This window comes from Malaclemys terrapin, chromosome 2 (assembly GCF_027887155.1).
Source record: "Malaclemys terrapin pileata isolate rMalTer1 chromosome 2, rMalTer1.hap1, whole genome shotgun sequence".
Taxonomy (NCBI): Eukaryota; Metazoa; Chordata; order Testudines; family Emydidae; genus Malaclemys; species Malaclemys terrapin.
In genome coordinates, this window is record NC_071506.1 from 38,671,593 (window position 1) to 38,696,139 (window position 24,547).

General features: G+C 40.0%; 1 protein-coding gene across 5 annotated transcripts in view; it reads right to left on the reverse strand.

Annotated features, from left to right (window-relative positions):
- The window catches only part of VPS13B (vacuolar protein sorting 13 homolog B), a 960,935-nt gene that overhangs the window by 79,281 nt on the left and 857,107 nt on the right, over positions 1-24,547 (reverse strand). For all 5 annotated transcript variants that reach the window (XM_054017509.1, XM_054017507.1, XM_054017510.1 and 2 more), the window contains exons 40-43: positions 19,768-19,964; positions 9,777-9,958; positions 7,636-7,985; positions 649-810 (exon numbers count right to left, since the gene is read on the reverse strand). In XM_054017509.1, coding sequence (XP_053873484.1) covers positions 649-810; positions 7,636-7,985; positions 9,777-9,958; positions 19,768-19,964 — 891 coding nt within the window. The remainder of the gene's footprint in view (positions 1-648; positions 811-7,635; positions 7,986-9,776; positions 9,959-19,767; positions 19,965-24,547) is intronic.

Here is a 24,547-nt window from a genome sequence, read left to right on the forward strand (position 1 = left end):
AGTTTGCCACTTACATCTGTTTCCTAATCAACCTAAACCTTATCACCTCTGAATTTGATTTATAGATCTCAGTCACATCCATTATAATTGACTCCCTAAACATTACCCTATCTTACACATCAAGATTGGAATTGTCAAGGTGCCCAAGGGAATTAGGCACCCAGTTTCCACTGAATTTCTCTTTGGTTTCTTTAAAAATCCGAGCCAAGATGTTTGGCTCCAGAAGTACAGATTGACGAACAGGGTGGAAATAGGCTTTTAATGGTATATGGCTTCCTCTGTAAGAGTTGTGTGAATACCACATGAAGAACAGATCCCAAAAAACTATGCACTGAGAAAATCAATTTTAAGAACCTGGCAAATTAATTTTTTTGCTTTGGTTCAGAAGCTTGAATTTTTATGAACATGATTTTTCTTTGGGAAGGGTGTGTGCATGTCCAGTTCCAAATCTGAATCACATATAAACACTTCTGGATTTCCTCATCCCTTTATTTATCTCTTATGTCTGATGTGGCTTCAGCATGTGGCTCCTGATGGAATTGGAAAGCTAAAGATAGCTGAGCACATGAATAAAAACATAGAATCTGTGAATAAAAACTCCAGCCAACTTTAACAATTGCTGCATTTGTAATGCTGTTTCTGACATACCTGTGGGGACTTGTGAGAGCGCCAGCTGTACTGGTGACTGTGGAGACTAGCCAGCAAAACATTTTCGTCAGTATCCACCTGGCCAAACCGCAATGTCTCCTGTGTGTCATTACAGATCACAAAATGGCTAAAGACCAACTCCTCTGCCTCCGGGCATTGGTTCTGAAAAAAAAAAAAAAAGAATATGAAAGCCAACAAGCATCAGCTTAATTGCAAGATGTTTGGCAGCTGTCTGTCCAGTGGCGATTGTTACAACACAGAAATGCTGTAAGATCTGTTGTCATTAGCTTTGGTTATAAAGTATTCTATATTGCCAGCATAAGCACAAACAAGTGCTGGGGTCTAAAATGTGTATCCCAAGAATGTATTTTGATTTTTGCTCTTCTACTGTAAATCATAAACATTCAAAGCTAGAAGGAAAATGAAATCTCCCAACTTTTAAAAATGACTAGTGCAAAATTAACATATGTAGGAAATAATGTGTTCTATGGTGCAGACAATGCACTAGAGGCTGAATATAAAGCAATGCTATTGTTCCTCCAAGCTTGATAAAAGATCTGCAAGGCTAACAGGGCACATGTCCTGCTCCCCAGCTTCTTCTTTTACTTTGAAATGCTGCTATGGAACATTCTGGAGCAAATCTTTCCTCCCAGAAGGCTCTCTCTTGTGATGCTGCAACACTTCAAAGTAGCAGGACCGCTAGGGCTGCAACTTGGGGACTAGTTCCACAAATCCACAGGCTTTTTTGAAAATACGTCATGCAATTTAATGGCTCAACATGCAAAATATTAAACTGTCTAATGCATTTTCATAACATCATTTTAATTTGGTAGAAATACTCCCTGCTCAATGTAGCAGTCCCTCCACTCTTTGTATCTGGCTCCTTTTCAGTTCTGAGGTATCACAGCAGAGCAAAGAGCATTCTGGGCATCTTTCCACCACTTATTCTATTTGCATGATGGGACTCAATGACAGTCAATATAAATTATCAACCCACAGGGCTTTACTCACGCCTGCAGGCACAAACTGCAATCCTCTGCACCAGGAGAAGCATTCACTGCCAAGGGAGAATTGGAAGTAATACTACTGCCCTCCCCCAGGGAGGGTTTTGTCAGGATGGAGCTGCTGAAAAGTATACTCAAGGCTCACATAGCAACTCTGCCAATGGAAACTGCCTGGGGGATGTGATGAGTACCATAGCCTTCCCACCCGGGCCACCCCCTCCTATATCCTCACCCACTTTCTGGGTTGCTCTCACAATTATGCCAAATTGCTCCCTTGTAGAGGTTGCAAGTAGCTGGTGCCATTGTCTTTTTTCAGGCGAAATTTCTACAACTGGGATCTTTGAGCCTGAGACTGATCAGGGCGCATTGTTTAGCTCAGCTGAAACAAGGTGTCACTTAACTAAGTAATCCTTTCACCCCTTAAATGGCAGGTTTCTGTAACATAGTGCTCTCAAACATTTTCACAGAGAAATCATCTCACAGATTCCTCTCCCACACCCCCATCACCATTGTGCCAACTCTCTCCTTTTCCACTTGCTATCACATAACATCCTTGTGGCAAATGGAGCAATTGCTTACATGAGGAAGTAATACTAGAATACTATTTATGCAATTGTATGTATATAGCATATATAAATTATCACATTATTTACTTTTGGTTTTCATTTATTTTCCATCCATCTTTCCCTGCACATGCTTCTCTATCACTTGTTCTCTTTTCTCTCTCTGTTGCTTGGTTGCCTTTTCCCCTCAACTTATTGTTCAGTTGCTCCATTCCCATCTCTCCTTCCTAGGATATTTTTCTCCTGCTGGCAGGCAGCTCTAGGCTCACAGGTAGCTTCAGTCTTTGAGAGCTAATTCTATTTCCTCTACTCCCTGTCTTAAGTAGCGGAGTTCCCTAGTAGAAAAAGTGAGGTTGGCTCCTACCACAGCTACTTTCACAAGCTTCCCAAGGTCTCTGACAATGATGTGCCTGGAAACCTGAAAAAAGCATCTGGAAGCAAGAAAGAGAGCCAGGAACATAAGACCAGACAGCTCTCTACAGACCACTAATGGTCCATGAACACAGTTTGGTACCTGCTCTTGTCACAATAGTAAGAAAAACACTGTGGGCCAGATTTTCAGAAAGTTAGGTGTGCAAGATGTGTGCCAAATTTAACTTAAATTATGCCAAATTGTGCCTTTGGATGTGAGTGCCTGGCTATTATTGAATTCAGTGTGAACTCTGTGTGCAAATCAAAAGGTAAAATTTAGCCCCTATGGTGACTCCATGCACAATTTAGGTAACTTAGCATGAAAATGACTAATTAAGTGCATTTGTGTACTAAATTATCTGATTTGTGAGAGCAATTAGGTATGTAATTGGACACTTAACTTCTGAAAATCTGGCCCTTTGTCATGAATTTCTCTTCCTTATGCTGCATATCTTCCATGAAAAGTTAGTCAACTAAGCTAACTGTAGACAAAGTCTCCCTTTTTGTAAGGAGTAAAACTCATAACAGAGCATCTGCATTAATTGTATTCAGCAGCTGATCTGGGTATACTAGATGCTGACATATACAGTGCCACTTCAGAGAGCACAGTTTATTTTGGCACTCTCTAGTGATGGATCTATGACTTCTCATTGTCAAACTGCCATACCCATATATCTACCACAAACATATATTTTCTTGTAACAGCTTTATGAAATATTCTTTTTCAAGGACAGTATTTAAAAGCTAAGGAACTCAGTATGTTATTATAGTCAAACCTAGCTCAGACCTTAGTGAATTTAATACAACTTTTTTTCCCCAAGAAACAGCCACTGGATTTGTCTTCTTGGTTCTGCAGCCAAAAAGCCTGAAACAATAGCACCACAAGGAGTTTGAGCTTCTTGGAGTATTAATATGAAGCTCAATTACCATGAAGAGTAACTTCATGCATTTACTGACATGCAAAAATAATTCAATAGGCCAAGCCTAATTTTAATTTTGCGCCAGTGCATATGCACAATTAATGATTGGCGCTTGGGGCAACAAGTTCGCATTTAAGATGCCAGAATAGATGCTTTACAGGCTATGGGATTGCACACCTTGGGTGTGTGACCCTGATCTAACATTGTATGTATGTATCTAAAGGCCACATATGGCTTCCATCAATGTGGTATCTGAGACCCGCCCCACCAATTTTCAATGTATTCATCCTCACAACACTGCTGTGAGGTAGGGAAGTGCTATTATTCCATTTTATACATAGATTACTGAGGCTCAGTGACTGGCCTGAAGTCACACAGGAAGTCTGTGTGAAGCAGGGAACTGAACCTGTCTCTTCCAAATCCAGGCTAGTGCCCTAACTATCAGATCATCCTTCCTCTCATTACCTCCAAGGGCAGCATGCAGCACTGTTCCATCAGGCTATACTAACAGCACTAACCACATTTAATGTCAAATACTGATAGCAGTTACTAGCATTATATGCTCCAAGTGCTACCAGCATCTATTGTCTTTAGCAGCAGCATTTCTAAGACTTAGATACAAGTGGTATTTTAAGCCCTAGGTCATATTGGATTCTATTCACATAACTCAGGTCACAGGGCCCCCCAGTAGAGGAAAGTTTACCTGAAGGGAGTTGCAGTGGCACAAGATACCAGTCACCTGCTGGGGGAGAGGGGCTTAGAGGTGGTCACTGATGCCCCAAAGGAAAACAAAGGGGATGTCAAGAGTGACTTGTGGTTGTGCTAATTCAGCACATCGCTCATGGAGCCTCTGCTGCTGGGTTCCTCCATATCTCACATTACTGATGAAAGGTATCTTTCTCCAGCAGAACACTGCCTGCTTTCCCTTGATGTTAGCACGCTCTGAGGCACAGTGGGTGAACTTAGCCCCAAAGCTGCTGCTAATGTCTAGTACTAGAAATGCCTGGGGTGGGAGGGTTCTGAAAGGGAGAAAAGAGGCAAAAGGAGAAGAGGAAGAAGTGTAGACTGGCAAAGGGGAGGGTAGGAATAATAGTTAAAGGAGAGGATCTAATCCCCAGACACAAAGAAAGAAAACAAACAAAAATTGGGGCACGGTGCAGGAGTCATGTCAGCAGAGGACTGACTGGCCACTAAAAGAGCTGCAAACAAAAAACATGCCTAAGACTGGGTTAGGGAAAAATGCTCTCTTGAATCAAAATAACAATCACAGGATTTGACAAAAGATCAACGCCCTGAACTGGGTATGGACAAAGGTCAATTCCTGGGGGACAACTCCCTGCCCTCTCTAGTCTGTTCCTAGGTCTTTCTTTTCCTTCAGGGAGGCCTGGAAAGTCTCTCTTGTTCACAGGGTTTTCAAATAATTTGTGAACTCAATTCAGAGAGGAAACCCCCTTCTCTATATACTGCTGGTCCTCAAGCTTTCCCTGTCTCAGGGCTCTGTGCTCATTTGAATGACCATAGCCAGAAAGATCTTCCAGCTCAAACTTATTTCAAAGCAGTGCTAGGTATGGGAATTAATCATGATAACCCTGTGCATGGGGTTATCTTCTGAGTGTTTTGCAGGCTACTGTACAGTTGTGGAAGAGTTTTGCATATATTACTTAATGTGGCTGTTCTGCTGAAAGGACTTTAGTAATTTCATATATCCTTTCCAACTGTTTTTCTAAGACAGAACAGCAATCTTTGATGATTGTTACAGTCAAAACCTAAGGTATGATATGCCTGCTGCATTTTGACATTATCAACTGAAATTTAAATAGCAGCTATATGCATATACTATTCCTTCTTCCAATCCTTGTAGCAGAGATACAAGGAAGCCGCTGTGATCACAGATATCTGACTGACTGGAAGATATCTTGGAAATCAGACTGAGTTTTCTTAATGAACTGGGATCAATCTAATGATTTAAAACAATTTAGAATGGTTTAAATGTTCAAATACAGTAAAAAACATTGCATCATTATTCAAGTGAAGCATGCATTTTCTGTTTCAGCATATACTCTATTATTAAATAATAACCCCTTAATGTTCCCTATACATTAATTTTATAATTAAAACCTTATTTACTTTAGCTTTGCATTCAGTTGTGCATTAGATTGTTACAGCTTGTATTTGAACAGGCATTTCATATTATAAAAGATTAGACAGTGAAACACAAAGTCAATAAGGGAAATTGTTTTTTAAAAAAGAGCTAATCCCCTCCGGTTTTCAGCATGTGACCTAGAAGTATAAAGCAAAATATGTACTTGGTGTTTTTTAGGCCTAAGCTACTTTTAAAACTTTCATCATTACTAAATCAATCCACATCTAGGAAACAAAGACACTGACAAAGGCTTCTGTTAAACCTGAACTCTTGACCTAAAGGTGCAAGGCCAAATTGCTTCATGCTTCATCTGTCTGTCCCATCCACATGGAATATAAAATTACTTATGCCATATATTAATCCAGTAAAAATATGTGGAGAATTATTTTTCCTGCTTATTAAATACATGTTTCTTGTTGGCAGCATTTACTCTGTACTCGATGTGAACACCGTACATCAAACAATACTTACAACTGGGAAATTCATTTTTCCCCCTTGTGGAGGTAAAACCGCATACATAACAGCTTGGTAGCAATTTATTTAATAAGCAGTTTTGAACCCACTTCTGTGTCAAATGTCCCCTAATTTCAAAGTAGTGCAAGTTTTTAATCTAGAATACTCAGGGCTAGATACCCACCACATCAGAACATGGTGGCAAGTACCCTTGACATGAGAGGAAACGAGAAAATTACAGCAACAATTACAGAAGTATATCCTCCTGTGGATCATGTTAACATTGCCAAAGCCATGTATAAATCAGAACCAACTATTCATAGAATGTACCTGTCAGCAATATACTATACGACATATGGCTCTACTTAATCAAATATACAAGTCCATTTTTTCAACTCAGAATATTCCTTCAAGGCACTGTGTAGTCAGTCAGCCATTTACACTCTGATGTGGTTTAAAACATTTAAATATTTATGCACCATATTTTATTTAGATGTATAACTGTGTCTGAGAGACTTTTTTATCCTAAGAGGAAACTAATCTTTCTGAAGGCCATGTTTCAGTAGTTGCCACAAATCTTAGATGAGGCTCTGGTTCTAAGACAGAAATATTCTGGGCTTAACTGGGCTAACAAGGACTCTCATGTTTTTTCTATGTTTGTTTTTTATTAAATGCATTGTTCAAATATGACAAAAGACAGAAATTGGAGCTACAAAGATCTTTGTTCACAGTGATATTTGAACCAGCTGTAAAGATTTAAATCACACTAGCTCTTGTTTTATGAATGTCCTTTTGCAACAAGCAAACCATGGAGTGCCCTTAAAAATAATTTTTTTTAATATAAAACAGATGTTTTATCTTTTTTTTACTTTGTATTGTAGTGCCATTACAGGTAATTAATTCACAAGAAACATATTTGTCTGTAGGCAGATAAAGAAAATTATTTGCGTTCAGGGCTGTATTGAGGTGAGAGCATTATAGACCTTTGAAAGTTCACTGAAGAAGCAATGTTCTTTGCACCAGAATTGGTCTTGCCGATTAATGCTGCATATACAGAATGTAATGTGACACTAGTACTGAACTTCAATAAGAATAAAAGCAGTAGCTGTTGGAAAGAAAATGTCATACTACTAAGAATGAACTAGTCTTGCATATCATACATCATTCACATATTAACTGAATATTTTGTATTTCAAAGACCCACTGGGTTAGAATCTGATCACAGTTATACCAGTATAAATCACTGTCATTCCACTGAAGTTCAAGCAGTTAGTCTGGATTTACTCAAGTGTAACAGAGCAGAATGTGGTCCATTATATCTCCTAATTTTCACAGCTGTGTTTGAATTAATGTTCAATACTAGAAAGACTTCTACTGTAAAAGTCTTTTACATCTTTGACTATTGTTAATAAATTTAATTACCACCAACTTTGATTTTAAGTGAATCCAAATAGCCAGAATGTAATTTCTTTCATGCTACCATATTTGCATACCTGTTGCCAAGCTTGAAATGCTGTATTCAGAGAATGAACTGCATGCTGCCCAAAGTTTACGAATATGGGGTCCACCATCACAGTGCAGTCCAGCAACCTTTCTGTTGCACTGCTAGAAATGGCAATCTGCCCACAGATTTTGAAAGGCTTCACGATATTCTGCATAGTAACATTTCGGCACTCCAAAAGTTTACAGTCAGTCCATGTAGAAAACTTGATCTCCTTGAAGACTGATTCATCACTCCACTGCCGGAGATGTGTGTGGGGCTCTTTGAAGGAAACTATCATGTATTCTAGTTCAGATGGAACATTTTTATCAGAGGTAAATGGTTGAAGGAACCTTGTTGGTGCTGTTAAATTAAAGAATAGATAGAATTAAAATAGGATATCAATAATGCAGTCAAGCTTCAAGAACGTCTTTGCTTTCCCAAATTATTTTTTTTATTTGGAGGAGCTTTTCATGTGTTCAAAATGTGTAAAATACATAGAATAGCTTAAACGTCTGAAACTTAAAATTATTGGTGATAGTGTAGAGTATTTAATAAACAAAGACAACTATAATTAATATAACCTTATACACTGCAAACACCATGTACGTAAAAATAAAATCCATCCAGATATATTCATAAACGTAAGCAACCAAAGAACCTTATATATGTTACTCTGGGTCCTAGCTCTGTCTTTCACTTTTTGTCTGTTAAATCCAATGTTAGGCACCATTTCTGCATTTTGTGTAGTGTAGGAAGATTCCTGTACCAGCACACTACACAATGCAGAATTGGGGCCTTACATTGTAAACTTATTTGGAGTAGGGCCCATACTGTTGTCAGTTCTGTTTGTGTAGGGGGAGTATGTATGTAACATGCCATACACATTTATGAGCCCATATAAATAATGAATACCAGTAACACTGTCATACTTGTTGAACTGCCATTCTGCAGACTAACAGGTTTTATAATGAAATTTCTATACTTGCTCTGATTAGCAGATTATTCAAAAACCACAAGTATACTCTCCCTTTCATAAGCAACATAATCACTCAAAAACTTAAAACAAACCAATACATAATCTTGAAACTTCAAGATTGAGAAATATATAACAAAGGTTTCATCTGCTGCACTGGAACCAAAATGCTCAGCCTTTTGCACACTCACGCCCTATTATCTTTAAAAAATGTTCAAAAATGTAATGGATTTAGTAAGTTTTGTACTCTATTTGTACAGCACCTAGCAAAATAGATCCCAATACTGACTGGGACTTTTAGGTGCAATAAAGATAACAGCATCAGCATAAACTCAATTGTTGCTGAAACATGAAACAGCTGTGTTTGATTTTAATCTGATTGTTGCTTTTTCCATTATGTATAATTCCACAGCTCCAGCAACTGGAATTGGAGTATAATAGCTCGAAAGTTTAAGCACTGTACAGCACTAGCTGGTGTACAATTAATTTACTAGATTTTACTAGCATTCATGTTAGTAAAATTTGATATATTTTAATTTTGCAGAAAAACCCAGAACTACTAATGAAAAAAGCAGTTCCTTTAAAAGGTATCTTAGGTATTTGTTCATATTCCAAGCAAAGCATTGTTGGCATTTGAAATCAAACAATCTAAAGATCTCTTGGAATGTATATGACTTTAATGCAATGATAGAGAGCACTGAACAAAAACAGATTCATCTTTCTAAAAATGATCATAATTGGAATAATGATTATATCTGCAGTTCCTTTACCAAGGAATCCTTACTAAAGAGGTTGCAAAATTGTCAAATATTTCAACAATAATGTAAATATGTTGGAAAATTTAAAAGTTGAATTGGTTCTATAAGTTGGCTCAAGAGTGAACTGGCACCTGCTATTACTAGTCAGGGCTAAGAAAACTGAACTACTTCTACATACAATCACTCAATCCCAAGGGACAAAGTGAAGCTGATCAGTCAGTCACACTGCTTTTGGAATGTACTCTATCAATCGACACAGAACAGAAGTTGTGAGTTTGCACTGAAGTGATTACCAATGGCCTTTCCTAGTAGTGATTTTTCATAGTTTGCTGCCTGAAGAAGAAACTGGGAATATAGAAGGCAAAATGATAGTAAATCATAATTAAATGTTTTCGTTATTATGAGTTAAAAGGTACGAACCTGTGCCCAGCTGATCAAGATGATGGCAGAGATGGAGTTCCAAATGAGCAAAATGGACTGAAACTCCAAGTGAAGGCACAAACCAAGGAGTAAAACAGGAGTCAACCCTCGTACAGGCTGCTAACGCTGTAGGAGTCACAAGCTGATCACATGCACTTTGTGAGCCTGATTCACTTTCAGAGCTGTGGAAAATATATAATGAAGTAGTAGCTCAGCAAGTCCAGGTCTTTATCACTTTATAACAGGATTTGAGCATTTGCTATGCTGTTTTTCTGACATAGCCAAAATAACCATTTTATTTTATGTTTAACTGTTAATACTGGCACAAAGGAGGGACAAGCAAGAGCTCTGTGTAAGCTCGAAAGCTTGTCTCTCTCACCAACAGAAGTTGGTTCAACAAAAGGTATTACCTCACTCCCCTTGTCTCTCTAGTATCCTGGGACTGACATGGCTAAAATAACACTGCATACAATACTGGCATACAATTTGTTTTCAAGCTGAAGTCGGTAGACAATATTTCAATCAAAGAACTTAGTTATTACAGTAGAGTGCATTCAATTTACTTACTGAAATATGTGAACAAAAAAATGAAGAAATTAAACTTTTAGAAATTAATGAAAAATGGCAGTTATGTTTTAATGTTTGTTAAAATGTAGTGATCAACTGTGTTGACATTGCAAAGGCCATAAGAAAGATTTGAAAACTCACTTTACCAAGACAAAAAAGGATTTTTTAAAATAAAGTACTCCACAATTTATATACTGTAGCTATGTTTTCCACATTTGAATCCCTCCCTGCAAGCCTCTTTCTTATTGTCCTCTGCCACTGTATAGTCAGCATTTTAGAAAAATATGTCTTAGACAAACCTCTGTTATAAGCTTAGCATGGAGCCATATAAAATCTATTATGAAACAGTAACTGAACAATTTAAAAATGCCATCCCAGTTGAATTTTCTCTTGCTAATGACAATTCCTGACACTGTGAATATTTCCAAGACTTATCCTGAAGTTCTCTTGAGAACAGCTAAAACTGCCTTGCAAGCCTATAGGTTGCTAAAACATCTTAGCGGTACAAATAAACTTTCTAATTTAAGCCAAATCAATCATTAAATGCTCCTCACTCCCACTACTTTAGCTATTTTGCAATTTTAGAGTTCTGGGGTTAAAAATCACAGGTTTTGTTTGAGACCAACAAACTCTGAGTTTTTGTCCACAGTTAAATACTGGTTTTGTGTTCAATTTTAACCAAATATTAAATATATTATGCGAGCCTAAATTTAGTAAATAACAAAAAGACATATAAAATTTGGAGCAGATTTGGATTAAAAATTCCAAAAATGTAACCAATATGCTTTGTACATTGAGGGCAAAATTTTCAGCCCTTCCATTTATCTTCAATTTCTACATGCGAATCTGCAAAATTATGCATAAATATATATGTGCCCATAATTTTCATGCGCAAACACTTTAATTTAATTTCCTAATGTTTATGTCACACACTTAATTTGATCATCATGTGTTATAATAAATAACTAGCATGATATTTATCTTCAAAGAGCTTAAAGTACATTTTGGGCTTGTGGACATGATGAGTTTTTGGGATTCATGAAAATGTTAGACTAACAGGTGCTATATATGTTTAACAATAAACAATTCAAGATGTGTTCATTATCAAAGGAAAAAGACAGGATGTAATGTACAGAGATAGTGAGTGAGGAGAGAGAGATCTCTACTGGATTTATAGAGAGACAAGGTGGCTGAGATAATATCTTTTATTGGACCAACTTCTGTTGGTGAGAGAGACAAGCTTTCGAGCTACACAGAGATCTGCCTCAGGTCTGGAAGCCCAGCTCTGTGTAACTCAAAAGCTAGTCTCTCTCTCACCTACAGAAGTTGGTCCAATAAAAGATATTACCTCATCCACCTTGTCTTTCTAATACCCTGGGCCTGACACAGCTACAACATCACTGTATATTAGATTTATAGTTGATTTCTATGCTTCCTTTTCCCTCTTCCATTTGTCCCCTATTACTTTGAAAATGGCCAAAGTCATAGGCCATCCATCATTGCCACTTCCATTGCCTATGTTTATAACTCTCTCTACAGTACAGCTGATCTCTGCCATGCCAATTGGTATCTCTGGAAATAAATAATTCTTCGAGATGGCTTGGGCTAATGGTTAGGGAATTGGACTGGGAGATCTATGTTCTAATCTTGGTTCTGCCATGCAAATACTCTGCCTCAATTTCCGCATATGTAAGACAGAAACAATTATGCTTTACTCTCCTTTGTAAAGTACTTGGAGATATACGGATGGAAAACATTATGCAATAACTAATTATAAGAACTAGATAATACTTAGTACTGCCAGGAGTGCAGGGGACTGGATTAGATGACCTCTCAATGTCCCTTCCAGTCCTACGATTCTATGATTATTATAGTAGTCTCAAGGAGGGATGGGCAAAGCTTAAAAATAACCAATTCTGATAATCACCCAAAATTTAAATGGTTATCTGGATCATCGAGTGCTTTTCAGTTTGCAAAACCAGTTAGTAATCTCAGAAGAACTGGCAATACTGTAAGAGCAGCCTTTCCCATGATATTTCAGCACTTCCTGTTCTGTCCAGAGACAGAGACACACAAAAATAAAAAAGAGAAGTAGGGGGAAAGAAAGGTTAATCTAACTTTTTAGAACCTTAACAAAGATTTAATTTTAGTTTTTTCTTTGAGTCAACTTTTAATTTATCCAAATTGATTCATTTATCCCTGTTCACAGTAACCTCCCAGAAATGCACTCTCCAAAGTAATTATTCATTGTCATAAAAACCAGAGCAAAGTAGTATGAAGCCGTAAGAGCATCTCAAATTTTCTTTCAACTCAAACATTTTTCTTTTCAGAAACCATTGTACCAGCAACTCTCAGTTTTTCCTTCCTCATTTATTATTACAAGGATATTTTCATAAAAACCAAACCCCTTGTTTCTTCAGACTTCATATAATCTGCTTCTTACGTATTTTTATTTACAGAGTCCTAGTGTGCTAAGGCCTTTATTTCCCACCTCTAATCATAATAATGATTGTGGGGCAGCATGACATGGTTGATGCAGGAGGACTTGTCAGAAGCTTCACTCCTAGAAAGTAATTTAAGGCATTTATCCATACTTTACTGTGATCTCCTTGCTCTACAAACAATATACCAGATGGGTATAATAGCTGGGCACTCAAAATGTCAGGCACTCAAAAAGATCTTTAAAGACTCTAAACTACTTTCATTTATTCATGTGGAGAAACCTTAGTTTGAAAAAGGACCACCATATCACTAGTTCCTGAACCAACTGCTGAGACCAACTCCAAGAGAAACTTGAAATAGCAAACCCCACCACTTACAAAACACTTGATGCAATTATGTCCAGTAATCTAGAGTTAAATAGCAAGCTTGAGTAGAACTATGTTTTTTCTGCAACAAAATGAGCATAAAATTGTTGCACGTTAGTGAAGAAACAGGAGAACAGAGGTATCATAGAACATAAGAACGACCATACTGTGTCAGACCAAAGGTCCATCTAGCCCAGTATCCTGTCTTCCCACAAAGGCCAATGCCAGGTGCTTCAGAGGGAATGAACAGAACAGGTAATCATCAAGTGATCCGTCCCATTGCCCATTCCCAGCTTCTGGCAAACAGAGGCTAGGGACACCATCCCTGCCCATCCTGGCTAATAGCCATTGATGGACCTATTCTCCATGAATTTATTTAGTTTTTTTTTTTTAACACTGTTAGTGTCTTGACCTTCACAACACAGAGGTTAATTTTAAGCTCCTGAAGAGGACCTCATGCTATTGTGAGAAAATCAATGTCCCCTGAAAATCATTTGAGGCAAAAGAAAATTAGGATTCTTTGTTTATTTCTCTCACATTTAAAGAATTTCTGGGGTTCTTCATTTTCATAACTGTTTGGCCATGGCTGGGGAAATGATACTATTATGAGTGAGAGAGTCCATTGTTCTTTTTCCCAGAAACCATTTCCAGGGTCACTACTTCCCATATTGGTATTCAAAATAATAAGTACAATAAAGGAGTCAGCATTAAACAAATATCAATATTTGCTAACAGTTACTTTAGTGGCATCTGGGATACCACAATATCACCCCATTCAGAAAAGAAAAGAACTGCAGTATTTCATATATCATTTTGTGGTAAAGCCATCAGTAAATATTTATTTTTAAAAGGAGACCACAGTACTTAGAACTAATTTAGAGCTTTTCCTATTCAAATTACTTGATATACTGTGATTGCAATCCGATTCTTTGTCTGAGCAGACTTCAGATTGACCTTCAACATTGCTTTAGTCTTAAAGTGTAAGCAATGAGAATTAGAGCGCTGAATTTTCTGTCTTTCATTCTACTGCCCATTATATGTCATATACTATCTGGTAATAAAACAGAATTATTTGATAGTCCAGAAACACTCCTTCTGTTGAGTCCTGTTGAAGCAAAAGTAGGTGTTTTAACTTTGCAGAAGTACATTAAATAAGCCCCTGATTGTGATAACAAACAATCGTGATTCACAAACATATGATAGGTATCAGAGGGATAGCCGTGTTAGTCTGGATCTGTAAAAAGCAACAGAGAGTCCTGTGGCAGCTTTAAGACTAACAGATATATTGGAGCATAAGCTTTCGTGGGTGAATACCCACTTCATCAGACGCATGTTACATGCGCCTGACGAAGTGGGTATTCACCACGAAAGCTTATGCTCCAAACATAGGATAGTGGGCAAGATTCTCTGGCTTGCTCCAGAGGCACAAAGGTAGCAGAGACTGTCTGCAACTTCCCTGCTAGTAATAAAAAACAACACAGTTAGCTTATACAACTCCAAGTATGGCATCGTATATTGAGGTGTGATTGTACTGGGAAACAGAGAAAATATAAGTACAAACAAAATTGAATCTAATATTGTAGAATGATTTCCAAAGATTCACATGAAGTGTCAGAGTCTATAAAATGGACAACTTCTACAATACAGATAAGATATATTCAAAAATTATAATTTCACATCTTACAAACCCAGAAATGCTCTGGCTAAATGTGTGATGACTGGGAACAATGACTAATCCTGACCTGCATTATTCCTACTATTCCAACAGTGGAATTCTTTAAAGCAAAACTGCCATTTGTGACAAATTGTGACAAGGAAAAATATCCACCTGGAGAAGAAAGAGATCACTTAACTCATGGTTAGAACACAGGTCTCTAGAGGTCTGAGTCCACTACATCAAACTACTTTGAATCTAACCCAAAACAATTATCTAGAAACACAATTGTGATTTCCCATATGAATTTCTTAAAAAGTAGATGTCAAAGGCATATTGCAATTTGTTTGCACTTGTTTTATGATATCTTAAATATGAAGATGTTTCTGCTAAGGCATTTTTCATTTTTAAGAATATTGACAAATTACAAATCATAATTATAGAAATGCTGTTATTCAGTACATAAAATATATACAGTAGCCTTTAAAGCCTTTACTATGATAACCAGTATGAATAGAAATTGATGGAGCCTCCCTGCCCCCCAGTCTTTTTCTACTTAGGCCTAGTACAATCCCTTGAAGTCTCCGTAATGAGAGCTTTCCATCCCTGCCCCACAAAACCTTTACCTACAAAGCTAATTTATTCTCGGGTAAGAACATAATTCTGCTCCTAAACCCTCTTATTTTAGGACTGCTCATGAGTTGCAATTGCCAATCATCCCATATTACGTGGGGATGCTTCTGTTGTGGACTATCTACTAAAGCAGAGGTGGGCAAACTACGGCCTGCGGGCCACATCTGGCCTGCGGGACCCTCCTGCCCAGCCCCCAAGCTCTTGGCCTGGGAGGCTAGTCCTGGCCCCTCCCCCGTTGTTCCCCCTTCCCCGCAGCTTCAGCTCGCTCTGCTGCCGGGCATAATGCTCTGGGCGGCGGGGCTGTGAGCTCCTGGGGCAGCGCAGCTGCAGAGCCCAGCTTGATCTGGTCTCTGTGCTGCGTGGTGGCGGTGGCGCGGCCCGGCTCCAGCTGGGCAGTGCGGCTGTAGCGGCACCAGCCACCGGTGTTCCAGGCAGCGTGGTAAGGGGGCACGCAGCAGGGGGGGTTGGATAGAGGGCAGGGGAGTTCAGGGTGGTGGTCAGGGTGGTTGGGGGGGGGGAACAGGGGATTAAATGGAGGCAGGGGACCCAGGGGGGCAGTCAGGAAGGAGGGGGGGTTGGATGGGGTGGCAGGGGGCAGTCAGGGGCAGGGTTTCTGGGGGCTGTCAGGGGACAGGGAGAAGGGGTGGTTGGATGGGGCAGGGGTCCCATGGAGCCGACAGGAATGAGAGGAGGGGTTGGATGGGGCGGCGGGGGTTTGGGGGCGGTCAGGGGACAGGGGTGTGTGGACGGGGCAGGGATCCCGGGGGGGCCATCAGGGAACAGGGGAGGTTGGATGGGGCAGGGATCCCGGGAGGGGGGGGGAAGGGGGGTTGATAGGAGGTGGGGGCCGGGCCACGACCCCCTCCCCTAACCGGCCCTCCATACAATTTCCAAAATCCGACGAGGCCCTCAGGCCAAAAAGTTTGCCCACCCCTGTACTAAAGACTTTAAAGACCATTACAATTATTTCACATGGGACTTCAAACTGGATTTGAACAATGAATGGCCTTACAAGTGAAATAAGAGTTATTTAAAAATGAAGCCACTCAGCCCCTAGATTATCCATTTCTGCATTATTAATCACTCCCTAATCAATGCAAATAGTGAGTATGCCATGGATTTTGATAATACCATCTTTGGATAGCATAATAGCCATCACGGCCGACATTACCACAGCCTGTCATCTACTACTCAGCATGTAAGCTGAATCCATATCTTCCCACCAAATCTGCAGTTTTCACCAAATCACCAAATAAGATGAGACACACAAGTTTCACCCATTATTTCCATTTTAGGAATCAATAATAAAATACTTAAAACACACCTTTAGTACTAGTTATTAGCATATCAGAGAGGTCATAACAAAAACCTGTAGGTTTTTTGGGTATTTTTTGGTTTGTTTGTTTTTAAAGAAAGTTATTGGTAGTGTGGGAGTCTGATCCAAAACATAAAAATCAAATACAGAAAATAAACTCCAGCCAAGTTAAGGATTTTATAGGACTAATTCATTTTTGTAGGACAATTCTATATTAGATGTTTTAAAAATTAATCAACTGATCAATCATGTGTTATTACATCACTTAAAATATCAAATGCTATGCAAATATGAAGTAATAATACTAAACAACACATCTGCACAAAAATGTGCTTTTTGGTACTTATATCTATTTTTCTTTTTTAATGATGGAGTTGAGAGTGGAGTGAGATAGGTATCTAGATGTAGGTTCTCTCACTTTTCACCCCATCGGTCCTGATTGGGATGGCCAGTGAAGCAGTTCCAGATACTATTCGGTCTAAATGGAGATCTTAGAGTGTCCACCATCAGGCATTCATTTTGTTTCTCTTTACTCTCCATATTACTTTGTCCCTGCTTCCTCATAAGAGCTAGAAATGAATCTAAGGAAGACTATAATTTGCCCTGGTTTACACTTCTTTCTGGCCCCTTTAGAGACTCAAACATGCTCCTGAATCTAGATCTCCTGGTGTGAGCTAATATCTAAAAAAGGCTTTTTTTGCTTTTCCTATGCCCACAAAATTATGGAAAGTAGCTGTATGAGTGCAATGTAAGTTATCATGGTAGATTAAAAGTTTCATGTCACTGTACCACTAATTTTTCTTCAGATATATTTATTTAATACAGTGGTTCTTGACATTTTCCATATTATGACCCCATGTTATAACAGAAAAACTTGCCCCAATCTAGCTATAAAGAAAGGGAAGGTGGTCATCACTCCACGTTGGACCTATGACCACCCGCACAGGTGCTGCAACCAGAGGCTGAAAACCACAGATTAATATATTTTGCATGTGTGAATTTGTATTGTGCTAGGAAATGTTTCTTATGTGCATCACCGTTTTCTGAGTTAAATTGGATTACTCTATTAGTTTTTAAAGTTATTTGCATTTCATTTAAACACTAGTGTTGCTCCTAATGGTCGTTGCTTACAAAACTTTTTAATAGAACTCTCTGTGTGAAATATTAGATACAACGATAAATCCCATTTGAGTAGAAAACAATAGCTGTGACTGCAATGTCAAATGCTTTGATGAAAAAAAATCTACTGAATTTCACTAGCTTTATTTCCAATTCCCACAGAGTTCACATTTCTATGGTGCTAAGTTGACCACAAAGGTAATTTTGCAAAGGTCCCACATTCAGAGGAATTAACCTTGTCTAAAACACTTAACTTCTCAATGATGAAAATGCATTCCTTCACAATTAACATCAAGAAATCATTTCCAACCTGATATTATTAATGGAAACCAGATGTTTAATTTTTTATTGATTTTGTTCCTGACTCCCCCTGAATTCTATGGGTTCTCTCTCTCTCTCTCTCTCACACACACACACGGCAGTATCAACCAACAAACGGTTGCAGTAGGCAATCTCCCAATCCATCCAGTATAATTTTCTAAAAGGACAGGAAGGAGAGCAGTTTGACATCACTTGCATTGTTATTTCTGAATAGCAGATACAATAGTGCACCCCAATAGTTTTTTCAAACTCTGTAAGGTAATCAAAAAACTCATCAACAAAATCCAAACTTTGACTCTCAGTGCAAGTCTTTCACAGTTAACCATTTATGAAGCTTCCTGATGTGAAGAAATGAAAACATTTATCTTCTGAAATAATAAGTGTTTCAGAAATCTCCTGATGTAAATTTCCATTTGTTAGCATAGTAAGAACACAGTGTGATTGATACATAATGACCATAAAGCATCACTAAGATTATAATTAACATTATTGAGATATGCACTCACAACTGAATTGTGCCTTTCAGGTTCTGGCTCACACAGGGCCGGATTAAGGCAGGGGCTTTAGGGGCTGCAGCCCAGGGCCCCAGGTCAAGGAGGACTCCGCAAAAATAAATCACAGGCAGCATTCAACTCTGGGCCGCTAAAAGTCACATGGCGGAGTGGGGCACTCAGGCAGGCTGCCTCCATGCTGTGGACCCATGCTGCTCCTGGAAGCGCCAGCTGCTAGCACATCTCTGCAGCCCCTGGCTGGGAGGCGGCTCCACACACTTCCCCTGCCCCCAGCACTGTCCCTGTAGCTCCCATTGGCCTGTTCCCGGCCAATGGGAGCTACAGGGATGGTGCTTGCGGGTGCGGGCAGCGCATGGAATCACACTGTCCCCCCTCCTCCCAGGGGCTGCAGGACTTGCTAGCAGCCAGCCGCTTCCTGGAGCAGCGTGGTGTCGTCGCCTGCAGTAAGTGCCTCCCCGCCAGAACCTGCATCTCGCACCCCTCCTCTACCCCAACCTCCTGCCCCAGTTCAAAATCCCCCTCTTGCACCTGCACCCTCTCCTGCACCCAATCCCCTGCTCCAACGCCCTCCTTGTATACAGGGGCCCCACAAAATCTAAAAGCCCCGGGCCCACAGGAGAGTTAATCCAGCTCTGGGCTCAAACCAAGGGCAGTGCAAAGATGCACAACTCTGGTGGTAGCTACCAGGTGCACAGGGGAAGCATGTCTCCTACTACACCACTCAATGAGTTGTGGCACATCATCCCTTCCTTAACGAGTCACTTTTGCTGCCTGGTGCAGGTGGGTGGGGATTGGCCATGGCCTGACGGTCTCCTTCCCCTTTTTAATAATCTTTGTGCTCAGAGAGTCCAAGGATTACAAGGTGACAATTAACTTATGAATCTGCAGGAAGAGAAGAAGGTTTCTTTCTTCACTCCATGGACTTGTGTGAGGGTCAATCACAATCTGAAGATCTGTTAGGAGAAATTACTACTAGCATAAGTGAAAGAACATCAGTTTCACCAAGTTTCTTGAACCGGTTCTTTCCAGGGAATAGTATAGCTTTCCCTTGTTTTAAGATTACCTTTGGTCATCAGCTCCATTCTGATTGCTGTTCAGGACAATCCTCCAAAGGTCTGAGGCTACAAGCTCCTTCTGATCATTCACAAGGCTGATACTGGGCAGCTGCAGCTCACAAACTTTGCTTTCTGATAGACTGAATTCCCGGAATGCAATGAATGATTTCTGGAGCTCATCCCAGTACTCCAAGCTACAAGGAACCTGCGACATTAAAGAAATCTCAGTTACTCTGTACTTCTATACAAGTACACAAAACAGGTATCTACAGTACACTTTATAATGATAAAGTTAAACTAAAATAATTGCCAAATGACCAAGAGAATTTTAAATTCTTATTATGTATCCCGTTCTACATCCATATAGTTAAGTTACATTATTATTAGACCTTTCTATGAAGATGTTACTTAACACATAACACCTCTTATGTACTGGGAAAAGAAATAGTTATTTAGACTGTAGTGTATATGCATGACAAAGACAATACAAAAAATCCCATATTCACATTAGGTAGTCAAAAGATCCACATCATTTAAAGTGATTGTTTAGTATTAATGGTCTTTTTTGTAGGTTATTCGTCATAACTGAAAGTTTCTTCTTCAATAGGGGCTGAAAAACAGTGTTCTTCTATAGAAAATTTCACGAAGCATTGCTCTCTTTCAAAATGGCTACCATCTCCTCAATGGCAATGGCCATCTTCTCTAAAGGCAGCCTGGTTTCATTTCTATTGGGAACAATAGTAGGTGGTGGCCATTTTGAAAAAGGCCTCCTTCGCTAGGAGTAGCCTGCAAATTTCACTCCGATTGAGTTGAAAGCACAAGTTACCAACCTAAAGAAATTTACAAATGATACTACATAGAATCATAGAATATCAGAGTTGGAAGGGACCTCAAGAGGTCATCTAGTCCAACCCCCTGCTCAAAGCAGGACCAATTCCCAGCTAAATCATCCCAGCCAGGGCTTTGTCAAGCCGGGCCTTAAAAACCTCCAAGGAAGGAGACTCCACCACCTCCCTAGGTAACGCATTCCAGTGTTTCACCACCCTCCTAGTGAAATAGTTTTTCCTGATATCCAACCTGGACCTCCCCCACTGCAACTTGAGACCATTGCTCCTTGTTCTGTCATCTGCCACCACTGAGAACAGCCGAGCTCCATCCTCTTTGAAACCCCCCTTCAGGTAGTTGAAGGCTGCTATCAAATCCCCCCTCATTCTTCTCTTCTGGAGACTAAACAATCCCAGTTCCCTCAGCCTCTCCTCATAAGTCATGTGCTCCAGACCCCTAATCATTTTTGTTGCCCTCCGCTGGACTCTTTCCAATTTTTCCACATCCTTCTTGTAGTGTGGGGCCCAAAACTGGACACAGTATTCCAGATGAGGCCTCACCAATGTCGAATAAAGGGGAATGATCACGTCCCTCGATCTGCTGGCAATGCCCCTACTTATACAGCCCAAAATGCCGTTAGCCTCCTTGGCAACAAGAGCACACTGTTGACTCATATCCAGCTTCTCGTCCACTGTGACCCCTAGGTCCTTTTCTGAAGAACTGCTACCTAGCCATTCGGTCCCTAGTCTGTAGCAGTGCATGGGATTCTTCCATCCTAAGTGCAGGACTCTGCACTTGTCCTTGTTGAACCTCATCAGGTTTTTTTCGACCCAATCCTCTAATTTGTCTAGGTCCCTCTGTATCCGATCCCTACCCTCTAGTGTATCTACCACGCCTCCTAGTTTAGTGTCATCTGCAAACTTGCTGAGAGTGCAGTCCACACCATCCTCCAGATCATTAATAAAGATATTAAACAAAACCGGCCCCAGGACCGACCCTTGGGGCACTCCGCTTGAAATGGGCTGCCAACTAGACATGGAGCCATTGATCACTACCCGTTGAGCCCGACGATCTAGCCAGCTTTCTATCCACCTTACAGTCCATTCATCCAGCCCATACTTCTTTAACTTGGCGGCAAGAATACTGTGGGAGACCGTATCAAAAGCTTTGCTAAAGTCAAGGAATAACACATCCACTGCTTTCCCCTCATCCACAGAGCCAGTTATCTCATCATAGAAAGCAATTAGGTTAGTCAGGCACGACTTCCCCTTCGTGAATCCATGCTGACTATTCCTGATCACTTTCCTCTCCTCTAAATGTTTCATAATTGATTCCTTGAGGACCTGCTCCATGATTTTTTCAGGGACTTTGGTGAGCCTGACTGGCCTGTAGTTCCCTGGATCCTCCTTCTTCCCTTTTTTTAAAGATGGGCACTACATTAGCCTTTTTCCAGTCATCTGGGACCTCCCCCGATCGCCATGAGTTTTCAAAAATAATGGCTAATGGCTCTGCAATCTCACCCGCCAACTCCTTTAGCACCCTCGGATGCAGCGCATCCGGCCCCATGGACTTGTGCACGTCCAGTTTTTCTAAATAGTCCCGAACCACTTCTTTCTCCACAGAGGGCTGGTCACCTTCTCCCCATGCTGTACTGCCCAGTGCAGCAGTCTGGGACCTGACCTTGTGCGTGAAGACAGAGGCAAAAAAATCATTGAGTACATTAGCTTTTTCCACATCCTCGGTCACTAGGTTGCCCTAGGTTGGGGGAGGGATAGCTCAGTAGTTTGCGCATTGGCCTGCTAAACCCAGGGTTATGAGTTCAATCCTTGAGGGGGCCACTTGGGGATCTGGGGCAAAATCAGTACTTGGTCCTGCTAGTGAAGGCAGGGGGCTGGACTCGATGACCTTTCAAGGTCCCTTCCAGTTCTAGGAGATGGGATATCTCCATTAATCTAATCTAATCTCCCTCATTCAGTAAGGGGCCCACACTTTCCTTGATTTTCTTCTTATTGCTAACATACCTGAAGAAACCCTTCTTATTACTCTTAACATCTCTTGCTAGCTGCAACTCCAAGTGTGATTTGGCCTTCCTGATTTCACTCCTGCACGCCTGAGCAATATTTTTATACTCCTCCCTGGTCATTTGTCCAATCTTCCACTTCTTGTAAGCTTCTTTTTTGCGTTTAAGATCAGCAAGGATTTCACTGTTTAGCCAAGCTGGTCACCTGCCATATTTACTATTCTTTCTACACATCGGGATGGTTTGTTCCTGCAACCTCAATAAGGATTCTTTAAAATACAGCCAGCTCTCCTGGACCCCTTTGCCCTTCATGTTATTCTCCCAGGGGATCCTGGCCATCTATTCCCTGAGGGAGTCAAAGTCTGCTTTTCTGAAGTCCAGGGTCCGTATTCTGCTGCTCTCCTTTCTTCCTTGTGTCAGGATCCTGAACTCGACCATCTCATGGTCACTGCCTCCCAGGTTCCCATCCACTTTTGCTTCCCCTACTAGTTCTTCCCTGTTTGTGAGTAGCAGGTCAAGAAAAGCTCTGCCCCTAGTTGGTTCCTCCAGCACTTGCTCCAGTCTGGATGTATTGTACAATGGGACCCAGAGAAGTCAGAAATACAGATAGATAGAAAACAATGACACGAGACTGATTTTGCAGAAATGCAAGCTAATATACAGCATAGTGGAAGGAATTTTTTTTGAAACATAGGTATTCAATAAGTGGAAGAAAGCTGGAAAACAGTAACTGCAAGACATAAAAATTAGATGAGCTTGTAACAGAATACGCAGTGAAAAAGGGCAATGCAATTTTAGACTGCATTAGTAGAGACTTAATATCAAAGGGTAGAAATCAACAGTTCCTTTTTAGGCCCCATTGTGATCTGAAAGCGTGTGCTTATTTTTCTGTCCCCATTAACAGAAACATATAGAAACTGGAGAGAATTCAGGAGAAGCCACAAAAATGACCAAAGGAATAGGGTGTGTGACTAATGAGGAAAAACACACTGTATACTGATGAAAATGAGAAAAAAAAACAGTTTTAACATTTGAAAAGCAACTCATCTGTATGCACAGTATTTTTCCTAACTTTATTTTAATATGTACCATACATAAGAAATGTAGTTTAGACAGATATATTAGGTTTCAAGATATCATTTATAGGTTATAAACTAAAAGGTCAAATATGTAGTTTATGTGATCTCCCTAAACTAACTACAGCTCATATGCTTTGGGACTGTCCCAAACTCTAAGCATATTGGGCTGAAGAATGCAAAAGACTTACTTGATTTAGAATCCTCTGTTCCTAAACATCTAGATTTATTCAGTCTAGGGGGCTTATTGCTAATGCCTGATCTGGATAAATTTAAGGGATGATGGGTGCTCTGGGCAGCATTAGCTGCCAAAAACAATAGTTGTGAAAGACTGAAAATAGGCTATATCCCCAAAACTGAGTCACTGGCAGTGGGAATGAGTGAATTAGATGCACTAAAAATGCCCCATGTGTAAAATTAAATATGGTTCTTTTATCTTGAAATGTGTGAGTAACACTCTAGCTACGATACAAATAATTGTTACCTCTTAGAATGTGACCACTGTGATTTCCTCTAGAAAACTAGAGTAAACACCACAGCTACAAGGCTAGCCACTAGACTCCACTATTAAATAACAAACACACACAAGAACCCGCCATTCTTTATCTAGCACGCCTGCTGACAAAAGTTTCCTTTTTTTCCCTAGTTATCAAAAAGGTCTATGGCTGTGATCATGCTCATCATTAAAACAGAAAAAGAACACTGAGTATAGCTTTTATCTCCCAATCTCACTTGTTACCTGGAGTGCAGAGGTATTATTTAAGCACCTCTAGACTCAGACTGAACTCAGAATCCCTAAACTCAACTTTGCAAGATGGTTGCTATATATTTTAGTACACAAATACCTTACACAGAAGAGGCAACAGC